This window comes from Pagrus pagrus, assembly GCF_965226575.1.
Source record: "Pagrus pagrus genome assembly, chromosome: 22".
In the NCBI taxonomy this organism is placed as follows: domain Eukaryota; kingdom Metazoa; phylum Chordata; class Actinopteri; order Spariformes; family Sparidae; genus Pagrus; species Pagrus pagrus.
In genome coordinates, this window is record NC_140204.1 from 4,563,933 (window position 1) to 4,576,544 (window position 12,612).

At 41.1% G+C, this 12,612-nt stretch overlaps 1 protein-coding gene across 1 annotated transcript; it reads left to right on the forward strand.

Annotated features, from left to right (window-relative positions):
- The first annotated feature begins 4,213 nt into the window (after positions 1-4,213).
- On the forward strand, positions 4,214-12,611 carry LOC311251411 (E3 ubiquitin-protein ligase TRIM39). The gene is made up of 15 exons (XM_084343809.1): positions 4,214-4,350; positions 6,778-6,919; positions 7,417-7,651; positions 7,790-8,004; positions 8,330-8,434; positions 8,917-9,012; positions 9,924-10,157; positions 10,247-10,394; positions 10,668-10,715; positions 10,840-10,866; positions 11,115-11,179; positions 11,401-11,511; positions 11,896-12,014; positions 12,119-12,215; positions 12,296-12,611. Exons 2-15 carry the CDS (start codon positions 6,779-6,781, stop codon positions 12,446-12,448), a joined length of 1,794 nt encoding a protein of 597 aa, XP_084199935.1. The 5' UTR covers positions 4,214-4,350; position 6,778; the 3' UTR covers positions 12,449-12,611.
- Position 12,612: the final 1 nt, after the last annotated feature.

Here is a 12,612-nt window from a genome sequence, read left to right on the forward strand (position 1 = left end):
GAAATAAGGCTGAAGCTATGCTAGTCTTGTGAACCTGTACTTGCAGTGCTTTGAGCTAATGCTAACACTGTGCTCACAATGACAATGCCAACATGCCGATGTTTAGCTAACAACATTTTAAACATTACGTCTGCTAAACATCAGTTGTCGGAAATGTTAGCATGTTGATGTTAGCATTTAGCTCCAAACACCTGAGTTGCACCTGCACACCTGTACTGTGTCAAATTATCAGACAATACAGCAAATTTCAACGTTAACATAAGTGGCGAGTGGAAAATTACCACAGCTGACTCAGCTGAGTCAAAAAGGCCACGGGAAACACGTCAACCTGAACAATACCAGACTTTTCTCTTGCAGATGCTCACTCTAAATCAAATTGTCTGCATACCAAATGTCATATCATGGCCACATGCATTGTCAGCGTGTTTTTGGTGGAGTCTGACTCGACACATTGACCTAGATTTCTCTCCACAGTATGTTGTGCGTGAACGCAGACTGTCACTGAGGACTGTGTGTAATTAATGACAGCTAGTCAAATGTCGTGTCATGTTCAATTCTGACTTTACAACTTGTAGATTGATCAATTTATAGTAAAGTGTGTATATTAACTTAGCTTGTTATTTCTGACAATCGCGCCTAAAAAATCTTGTTCTTAGCTAGCTATCTCATGTACGTTTCTGGATGTAGGTGCTGTTATACTAATATGAGCTACATTACATGACGATTAATGAATTCCAGCTGACCTTCACAAATACAACAACATTAAAAGTTTAACAAACAACAAGAAAACAAGGTGAAAAACTTCTGCAGCTAAAGTTAACGTTAGCAAACACATAAATTTTACCTATATCAAAATACTATGTTTATATTTTTTACCTTGGTGTCATTAGTGAACTTTGATGTGGCATGCTATCGTCGCTATCGTCTTCTCTAGTGAACAAAATTTCAGACATCACCTACCTCTCCGAGCTTGGAACCGGAGAGGGTCCAATAGCAGAGGTGAGTCCATACCCCCCTCCATTTTGTAGCTGTCTGGCCCACAACTTGACTCTTTTGAGTCACTAACACTACTCTCACACTGATGTTTTCAGACAAAAGGCTCTTGAATCCCACAGTAAACTTGTTTAGCACATACAGGCTCAGTTAGCAACTAGTTGGTGACCATAGCAACTTTAGTGGCTAAAGAACCCCTCAGTAGTTAGCAGACTCCAAAATCAGAGCTATAGGAGAGTGAATACTGTTTGCGAGGTGGTTAACGCGAAATGATGCCAACGTTGTCGCGTAACTGCAAACTGGGCAAAAAAGCAACTTGTTTTCGCAAGCAATTCTGCAATATTAACTTAAAATGTGAAGATATGTCACCGTGTAGCGTTCACAACTTGTTTTTTTTTTTACTACGTCACAGAACTGAATAACATCCAGTCACATCATGATCTCAGTTACAAGGATTGTAGAAAACAGGTCCAAGTCTTGGCATCAGCTAATGTGTGTCAAATGTCAGCGCAGGTACAGTTTATACTTGGCTGCGGCAGCGAATCAACATAAAAACAACAGTCTGGAATGTACAAGAGGAAAAATACTGCCGGTGCTGTTGATCAACAGATTGTACAGTTTTTTCATTAGAGGAGATTAACCTGAAGCCAAATCTTCTATGTGTGTCACTGCAACACGTGCTGAGTAAAACACACGTGTATTACAAGGTGACAAAGTAGGCTACATATACTTAAGCACCAGATAAGTGCTATCATGAGGAGCTTGTTCTTGAGTATTTGTTTTTCATGCTCGCATAGATTTAACTGGCAGACATAGAAGCATTAATGAAGCGTATTAAAATGCTGCCTACACAGTCATCAGTATTAACAACCTATTCTACACATCCTTGGCATTACCACTGTCAAGGATGTTGTACTTTCGCCCATGTCCGTTTGTTGGTTGGTTTGTCACAAGGATTAACCAAAAACTATCCAACCGATTTCAACGAAACGAGGACGTTTCTTTTTAGCGTTTTCTTTCTCTTAAAGTTTAAGTTTTATTTGATATTGGATTGGGATTGATTGAACTAAAGGGGACTGTTGGGCGCTCTATGAATGCCATTCCAGTTTACGTATGAATTCTTTGGTTATGGCAAAAAAACAAAACAAAAAACCCCCAACATATTTTGTTTTTTGTCATACTTTGTCAAACCTTGAGTCCAAGTGAACATTTGTGCCAAATTTGAAGAAATGTCCCCGAGATGTTCCTTAGATATCATGTTCACAATAATCAGAAGGACGGCACGACAACTTGACAAACATAATTCCTCCGGCCACGGTTGTCGCAAGCACAGAGGAATAAAAGATATCCTACTTATGTGAATGCTGTTCTTCGTAACTCATGAAAACAATGTTTTTCACAATAAATCAACTAAAACTGACCAACACACACCTCAACCTAGCTTTTCTTATCGGTTGACCCAGAAAAATCTGTGCCAAAGGTTGTAATTAACAAGAATCTGAATCACCAACACGTTTAAGAACAATGTTATTGTTGTTTTTAACCGAGCCCAGCATCCTGTTTGGGTACACGTTATCTGAGATTAAGCTTATCGTTCTCTAGAGATTTCGCCTCGTTAATCACAAGGAATGACTAGCTCGACAATGTGAAATGCCACCTGTCCGAACACGCGCTCACGCACGGAGAAAGTAAACAGACGAATGCTCGCGAAAACACGCCCACGGACCAAAGAGTGAGCAAAGAGTTGAAAGGGAGCCGATAAAGCAAAAGGCACATACAGGTGGCAGAAAGCAATCCAGCTGAGTCCTGGTACAGATCGAGGCGACGATATGAGGAGCTAATTTTATTCCTCGTGCCATCACTGAGCTCCGGTCACGTTGTTGCACACGATGTTTTGAACGTGGTGAAGTTATTGGCATTTAAGTTATTCTCAGTCGTGATACCTTAACAGTGGTGAAGAAGGAAATTATGACCGGCACGGTGGAGCGGGAAAAGGATATTGTTCCGTGTTCACAAGCCAATTTTTTAGGGAGACAAAGAAAATCATTATTATCATATTTGGCTTCATGGTGTCATATGTCATATGAATTTGTCTGATAGATAAATGAAAGTATAAAAGGTTTGTTTGTTGTCTGACGAGTGAGTTCACAACACAGTTAGCCTAGCTTAAAACAAATGGGAACAAATGAGAAAAATGTGTCTTCCAACCACTAAAAAACTTTTTTTTCTTTGCACGTAGCATCTTGCAAGCTACTAAGCTAGTCACCAAAATGTTATAGAGCCAGCTGTAATTTATTCAGAGTTAGGAAACTATGAAAAACTAGCAACTTCTCTAGAGTTACGTCATGTTAGCCTCCAACCGTAGTGACACTGCTTTTTTCCTCCTTCCCTGATAACCACCTCACTGGCCACGTTAGCTAGTAAGCTAACAGAGCTGGCTACTAAAATGAAGAAAAGCCCTTAAAAAGCAACTGTTAGGGGATCAAGGTTGGATGTGAAGGAAATATTACTGTAAAGTCAAGTCTAAGTACATATATTTTTTTTCGAATAATCACGTCCCATTAGAGATCCTGTAAGCTCAGGGTTTTAGTAGACAGAAGAAGTAGAAATAGGACGTCCATGTTGCAGTACAACCATGTGTTGGTGGCTCAACGGTGCCAGTCGAGGGGCCCTATTCAAATAAATGATATTAGACAGAGCTCGTTTAGTCTGAAGGCATCCTTAATCTTGTTTACATGTCCATAAAACAATAATTCAATGTGCTTTTAGCTCGTTCTTGGAGTTCACCAACTCCTGAGGGAAATATCTGGCTCTCCATGTTCACCAGCTAGTTGCTATCGTTGTCGTCTTGCTGTGTGGTGTTCGACATGTTGTGTACATTAGGTTTATCAAAGCTTTTCCACTGAAAAACAGCTGCTTGCTTTGGCTTATCATAGTCACGTTTGTGGCCAAGGAATCACGTTCATCGTATCAGATTCAATCTCACAGGTGAGTGCAGGTGTTAATCCTTCTCACTCTAAACAAAGTGTTTGTTCCCGTCCTGAAAAACACATGGAACAATAAAGAAGGTTGAGGGGAGTGATTGCGGTCATTTGACCTACTCCCTGTGAGTATCAGACTCAACCAGTCCTGCCACATTTACCTGCCACAGAGAGTTGAGTGGGTGTGGTGTGTCTTCACACACACAGACACACACTCACAGACACACACACCTTTATATTTCACAGCCTGAGCAAACACCCATCATAAGTGGGAGTGTGAGGGCTCGAGATACGACCTCTAAGGATCAAGAGTTTTTGTACACCTCTGGAGCTGTTTGGATATTTTGTTTATAAATCCTAACCGGCAACAAGAAAGGTACCAATTTTCATTTTTTTTTATTACTATTTTGATTTGTAATTAAAGTATCTCAAGAAAACATTTATTTGCAAAGGACACGCTGTTTAGAGTCGGAATAGCGTCTCATGTGCTGTATGGAAAGATTTCTTCTACCACGTATTAGTTGAAAGGTCTTAAATGTCAAAAGTAATAAGATACACCTTCATAACTGACGTAGGCTGTAAGAAACAACTTATTTAATGTCAAAGACAAAGACCCAACTATGTTTAAGTTAATTAAATACATTTCCTAAATAATTATCCCAAAGTTGTATTATTTAAATGTATCTATCAAGAGCTCAACATATCTACATTTGTACTCAAGCCAAGCTATGTTTACTTTACCTCTCTTCGCTTTAATTGCTTCTTTTATGACTCTGACGGGAGTTTATTTTTAGCTCTAATTATAGGTTGCAATCGGATGTTATGCATGTCCAAAATTGTTTGTGCTTTGTGATGTCTTGGCTGCAAACCAGTTTCCTTCAGGGTAATGAAGCCTGAAGCTACAAGCTGTTATGTTACAGAGGTTTTAAGAGGCAAGCAAGGAGGGATGACTTACTTCATCAGGTGGTTTTATCTCAGACATAACGGAAATTCTACATTTGTTGCTGTTAATTTAAAAAGCCGCACTTTTTTGGTCTGTAAAATCATGTTTAGATCAGTTTCTATCTCGACCTAAGACCAGAATTTCAGCCACGTAGAAAACAGACTTTTATGATTAGTCCCCCAGAAACTTTTTAACCCCGGAAAAATGGAAGAAACCTTAAGATTTTGTAAACGTGACACGTCCTCATCCGTTTTTAAGCTTTTGACAAATAAATTCCGAATAGAAAAGTTAAGGAATATGTAGCAAAGTATTAATACTAGTCTGACTTACGGGGGATGTAGACTGTCAGTATTTTCCTCCTTTCCGATATCCGCGCATTTTCAAAATAGTCATAGTCAATCTCCGAGCTAGCAACTGTCACATAATAAGTTACTGAAACGTTATTGCCGTTTAACCCTAACCCCAACGGTACGAACTCAAACAACATCTGTTACCTCTTCTTTTAATGGAAATTAGCAACCACACGTGAAAAACAAGTTCCCCCTGACATTATTTTTGCAAGGGCACCAACCCGACATTCTGGGTTTAGCGCCACCCACATTAGTGTAGCCAGACCTGTCTCCAGTGTTGTGAATGTATTTACCGACAAACCATTTTAACATTTATCCCATAATTTTAAAAGGGGGATTAGGAAGTATTATGGCATCTGAGGGGCTGAAGACTGCAAGTTTGAGAATAAAAGATAATTAATTAGTGTGGAGTTGGAAAGAAGTGAGTTTACCAGACCTCTGTAGCCTGTTCCTCATCTCTACAGATCGAGGCTACATTAGCTGCTAGTAGCACAACTAGTCAGGAGTTGAGTTGCATTGTGGGTTATGCAAGGTTTCACCAAGAGGAATGCATGGAACAAAAAACATCTGCTTTATCAATGTATATCTGTTTTTTGTTCCATTTACTTTAAATAATTAAGATATGACTTGTCATTATTTGAGTTGTTTTATGTCTCGGCTCTGTCAGCTATCTTAAACCTAAAAATCTACTTTTTGGTGTGTAACAGTGTTTGTAGTTTCTTGTGGAGAAGATTAGCGTCTTTTACTGTGTCAAATCTAACACGTCTGCTTTGGGTTTCTTGCAGTTTTTCCCACAGTCTTAAAGAAAAACGTCGGTGCTGTATGAGTTAAGTCACTGGTTCAACTTTAGACAAAAAAGTATGCATGTCATCAGCGTACGTGATCATGCAAGAACAGCATCTCGCCCCGCTTCATTCCTGACGTCTTTTGACCATCCATATCTGATTAGTGGCGACAGACGTGATTTGTGTGTGTTACATAATGTGCCTATTTTCCTTACCTATTTGAACTTCAACCTTCCCTCCATTAAGCTTAAATTCTTGACCGCTTTCAGTCAACTTCTAAACGAAACAGCAACTAAAAACCCTCAATTTTAACCTTTGAACGTCACTGTTTCTCACCGCTTTCTCCAGATTCAATAGATAATCTGCTTATGTAACCCTCTCCTACAAAGTCTGCTGGACTGAAAGGTGACAGGGTTAAAAAGTTTGTTTACCTAGCTTCACAACAATCTGCCCGTAGGTCTTCTTATCTAAATGGTGATATTTTGACCTTAAAGTGTCGCTGGAAGAAAAGCCAGGGGTCACTAAGGAAATTCAAGATTGATTTCTTAAAGAGGGCTGTGAATATGTCTGGTTCTGGCTGTTTGATTTAAAGATATAAAATCACGTCCAAAAGTAATGATACAACCAAAAAAGCCCAAGCTCATTAAAACCAGTAGGGATCACCTACTGGGACCATTCAAACCAGATTTCACGCCAACTACATATTACTTTCTGTCTCCGTCTAGGATGTCCTTACACGGTAGCTTTCTGTCTGATGAGCAGTTCCAGTGTTCGATCTGCCTCGATGTGTTCAATAACCCTTCGTCGACACCATGTGGCCACAGCTTCTGCATGGGCTGCATCAGCAGATACTGGGACGGAACGAAGGTGGGTGATTTGTCTTTGACTTCCTCCTATTCCCTCAGTTTGTACCAAGACGTCCTTTTTTTCATCTGTCTTCTTCTTTCCTTCATTTCATAGCAGTCACAAACATTGCACCAATGAACGAGCTCCATTCTTAACATGTTTACACATAACATGTTTAGGGGTGTTAGTGATTTTAGCCATTTAGTTGCCTCAGTATGGGTTGGATTTTGTTGCCAGTTGTTGAAAAGCGACAGATTGTAATTAAAATGAAGTCATTATTTTGTTATTTGCTTTAAATTCAAGTAATTTTATGTTTACTTTTTCTGTTCTTTCACCTCCTAATGTAGCTGACTCATCAAGCTAATGTTATCAAAGACAGATACTGGAGTTAGTACCATCAGGCAGATTGTGTCTCTTGTTTAAAAATCAACCATCTAGCCATTCATCCTGACTCTCTCTGCTCTTACTTCATTCCTCCCTCTATATTTATGTCCTTTTTTTCACTTCCTCCCCTCCAGATTTGCCAGTGTCCTCTGTGTAAGAAGACCTTCCAGAAGCGACCGGACCTCCAGATCAACAGGACGCTGCGAGAGATCACCGAGCAGTTCAGATCCATGAGAGGAGGGGGAGGACTGGGGAGGGAGAAGAGAGCGATGAAAGGAGGAGGAGACGGAGGCTTACCGGACGGTTTATTTGATGAACTGAAGAAAAAGCTGCCTCGACCTCTCCCAAAAGTACCTGTGATGCCGACCTGTGAGTCTCAGAGTAATCGTGGGGTAGAGTATAGAGGATCTATGACGGCTCTTCACGTCCTGTAAAACCGTAGACCTCATCATCTTAATTTAGTGAGTCAGGACGTTCTCTCATGTCCTGTATCTTCTACCTTGAAAGGTGAGCCCGTCCTGACTTCATTTTCAGCCGTCCCGACCTCACTGGCTTCTTCGGTACCCAGCCACAGTCCGATCGCTGCCATGAACCAAAACGGCGCGCCGCCACCGCCACCTGCCACCTACTCTCACTCCAGAGGCCGGAGAAGGTTCACCATGTCTGGGGCTTCAAGCGACCAGAACCTCCCTGTCTGTGAGACCCACCACAGAGGAACAGTGGTACGGTACTTATACCTCAACCCAGTCGCCAAAATAAATGTAATGTAATGAGTCGTCCTTTCTACCTCGAGTCCCTCTTCCTTCCTTACTACCTTGAGTCAATTCCCGCCTCCCGTCCGAATGTATCCATGATTTGCAGAAACATAAAACATTTTACTACGTTTGATCCTGGTGACTGGGCCGTAAACCTACATTATAGACCAATATCTGTCATTGATTGTCGGCTTTTCAGAGTAAGATTTTGGATCTCTAAACATGAGGCTGTTTATATTTTTAATGGCAGATGAAGGTTTGACGCTGCAACACTTTCTCTCACTGATTCCAGATTTACTGTCGGACTGACCGAGTATGTATCTGTCCTGAATGCGAGACCCTGGACCACTATGATCACGACACAGTGACCGTCGAAGACGAATGGGTGGAAACCAAGGTCAGAGAAACACAGAGATGTTTGAAGCCAATCATTCAGACTTGTTTAGTGTCTTTGTTCTAACCGGAGAACGACGGCTGTAAGAGGAAGAACAAAAACAGAGCACATCTGTGACAAAGTAGGTCACGGTTGACACGTGTTTGTAAGAATTTCCACATTTGAGCATCTGAGCCAAACAAAATAAATTTGATAAAGACAACCGACAGTTTGTATGTAAAGGAAAACACCCTCCAAGTTGTACATTTCCTTGATTGGAATGGATGACGTGGAGGCTAAAAACAACCCAACATGACATCGTTCGTAGCCTCGAACATACAAACTTGGAGGGTGTCTATTAATTTCTTTGTAAATATGGACCAAGGTCACAGATCTGAAAAGAGTTATAAACCCAAAATGTCCTGTTGCATGCTCAGAACTGAGGCAGAACTATAAATCCAATAGATGAACTTATTTAAAAGTGTGTCTACGTGTTGTGTGTGCAGGCTCAGCTGAGTGTATCAGAGCAGGTGATCCAGGAGATGATCAGACAGAGGATCAGGAAGATAGAGGAGATCAGAATGTCAGTGAGTGAACTGGAGGTAAGACAAACACTTCTGTGTGAATACCACAGCCATGTGGCAAAACCTGAAAATCCTCCTGTCAGCCCTTCATCAGATTGTAATCAGAAGACACACTCCCACCAACTTCTTCAGGTTTTGTTTCTCACCAACATTGACAAGTATATTTTCAATGTTTTAAATCCGTAACTTTGGGTATTCATTTCATAATTCCCAGGATTTTGTCTGTACTTTCAGGTATATATGTGAGTTTTCAAGGTTCTGCCTGCTGTTTTACTTTTGGGATTTAAACCATATTTTCTTATTTCAATTTTCACTTCTTGAATTTTGTTGGTTTCTACATGAATGTTTGGGGTTGTTTCAGAGCTTTACCTGCCTTTTTAGGTTTATCCTTATCCCATTTGGCCCAGATTTGGTTTTACCCCACTTTTCAAAAGCTATATTTACCCATCAGTTTTAATTCCCTATGCAGGGTATTTTTGCCTTATTTTGGGGGGATTTTGCCAATACTTGTTTGGTTTTAACCATATATTCCAGGTTTAACTTCAATTTTCAAGCTTTTAATTCCCTAATTTGTGGTGTTTATTCCATAAATTAAGAAACTTTGGGATTTTAACCAATTTTTTTGGAGTTTTACCCCGGTTTTCAGTATTTTTTGTGGGGTACTTGTTCCATTATTCTTTCACACAAACCTTTAAGTGTATTCCTGACTTCTCAGGGTTTGTGCCTGGTTTCTGGAGGCTCCACTAGATTTTTGGGATTCAGTCTGGCTTCTGGAGTTGTTTCAAATCCCCTATTTACGGAAACGTTTTCAATTTTAGGGGGTTATTTTATCCAGATTTTTAAAGTGTCTTCAAGAAAAACTTAAAACAGTTACGGTGAAGGTTTCTTGAAACGTCTGAGCTTCACTCAACACTTGTAAAAATTCCCAGCTGGCGGTGGAGCGAGAGACAGCGGGCAGCGTTTGCCTGTTTTCTACGCTGGTGTCGGCCATCGAGCGCTCCCAGGCAGAGCTGATGGAGGTGATGGAGATGAGCCGGAGGGCGGCCGAGCACCAGGCCGACGCCATGATACGACAGCTGGAGCTGGAGGTCAAAGAGCTGCGGAGGAGAGAAATCGCCCTCGCCGAGCTCGTCGAATCAGACGACCACATACACGGCCTCAAGGTTGGTGACGATCTAACAGAGTTCAAGCTGATCCTGTACTGACACTGTGGGGAACATCGATGTTTTATTTATGTCTACCTTCCTCCTAGACGTTCCCCATCCTCTGCAGCCCTCCAGCTGCCAAGGACTGGTCCGCGGTGTCGGTGGACTCCGACCTGGGAACAGGAACCATCTACAGGTCGCTGGCAGCTCAGATGGAGAAGTTTCAGACAGAGCTGAAGAGAATCACAGAAACAGGTGGGTGAAGTGCAAAACACAAGATAACAGACAGGGAAGACATGAAGATCAGGAGGAGAGAGAAACGTTTCACTGGAGAGAAAGAAAGGAAGGAAGGAAGGAAGGAAGACAGAAGGAAAGAAGTGTGTCTGATTTTGGTATCATACATAAAGTATTTAAATGCTGCCCTCTGGTGGTCGAGCTTAGTACGAGCTGTTCATGTTTATTAACTCTGACTAAAAGATAACTGTTCAAAACTTTACACTTCGCTGTCTTCTTCTTCTTCCTCTCCAGGATTTCCTGCCTTAGTTCGTGAACCCAGTCCGGTCCGAGCACAACCCAGTGAGTGTCCACTCCCACTCCACCGTAAACAGGCTCATCATAAACATCTTTACTAACCCTAACCCACCTAAAATGAGTTTTTAACAACTTTTTGTCTCGTTTAACTGAAACTGTTTTCCTGCAGGGATGAAGAGGGTGCAGGACTACGCAGGTAAGTTACATCCACACAGACTGAATCAAGAGAAAACACCAGTAAAACACATGAAGTCTATAGAAATAAACAGAAAGTTAAATTTGAAATAACTTGCATTTTGTTTGAGTTAAACCCGTCTGAAGTCACATTCTTCCAGCAATCGAATGTTAACTCCTACCAGCTGTTATAAAGCATTTAAACAATAATAATAATTAAAATAATATACCTAATTTGTATATTTCTTCACGTTTCTTCCCTCAACACAGTGGATGTGACGCTGAACTCCAACACTGCCCACCCCAGGCTGGTTATGTCCGAGGACATGAAGAGTGTGAGACACCTGTTAAAATTAAGTCATAACAGGATATTTCTTTACAGTATTACATGTGTGAGCTTGTTTCTGAAGGACGAGAGGGAAAATTGCATAAATCAAATGAGAGATTATTACATTATTATATGTTTTGTCCACTTTTTCACCTGTGGCCGTTGAAGTAGATCATTTAAACCGGATATAAAATGACATTTCGTATTAACTAAACTGTGTCTCTGCAGGTGAGGTGTGGAGATCGACACCAGCTGCTTCCAGACAACCCAGAGAGGTTCGACAGAGTCGTCTGTATACTGGGGCGGGAGGCCATCTCCTCTGGGAGACACTACTGGGAGGTGAGACGACTTCCCAGTATGTCTGGTCATTGGACACGTTCGGTTACAAGAACAGAAAAGCACATTTCTGGTGTTTCCACGAGTGTTTTTGTATTTATTTTACAACTTTAACAGAATGATAACCGTCAATTTCAACCCTCATCTGATTTTAATGTCACAAGATTATATTTATGAGATCACACACATCTGTTTCAAGTGTTAAGATAAAGAAATATATCTATTTTCAGCTGACCGTAGTATTTCATCACCAGATAAAGAACGTTTGTTATGTCGTGATCACAAAATATGTTTTTAAAATAATAATCTTGGCACTGACGAGACCACAGAACAGGATCTTTTTACATGTTTCGGTGTTTGATTGTGTTTCCTGCTTCCTGTGAACAGGTGGAGGTGGGCGGGAAGACGGACTGGGATCTGGGCGTGGCCCGACAGTCGATCAACAGGAAGGGGAAGATCGACGTCACCCCGAGCAACGGATACTGGTTCCTCAGCCTCAGAGACAAGTGAGTTGTAGGTTTAATTAGCTACAATGGGACACTCGTTTAATAAACTTGCCTCTGACATGAAATATGAGTTTTGGGTCAAACTCCTGTCCTCTCTTTTTCAGGAACAAGTACGCCTTTCGCACCGAGCCCTCCACAGACGTCCAAATAACCCTCAGACCGAATAAGATCGGGGTATTCGTGGACTTCGAGAACGGACAGGTGAGGTCACGGAAACACATTTTTTACAAACATCAAGGCGCTCGTGTCCTGTTCTCAAACGACACCGTGTTTATTCGCAGGTGTCTTTCTACAACGTCGACGCTAAAATCCACATCTACACTTTCAACGACGTCTTCAACGAGTGCATCTACCCGTTCTTCAGCCCGTGCACCAACAAATCTGGGAAGAACGACGGGCCATTGACCATCACACCTGTAAACAGGACGGAGTGACAAACAACCTGAAGTTATCTCTTGTTTCTTCTTCTTCTCTTTTAATATAATTACTGTACTTATACACTTTGATTGTAAGTCCTATTACACACTACTGGTCATATTTTTATATAAATATTCATTGTTGGCTTCTTTAAACTTTCTGTTGGTTTGATGTTTTACAG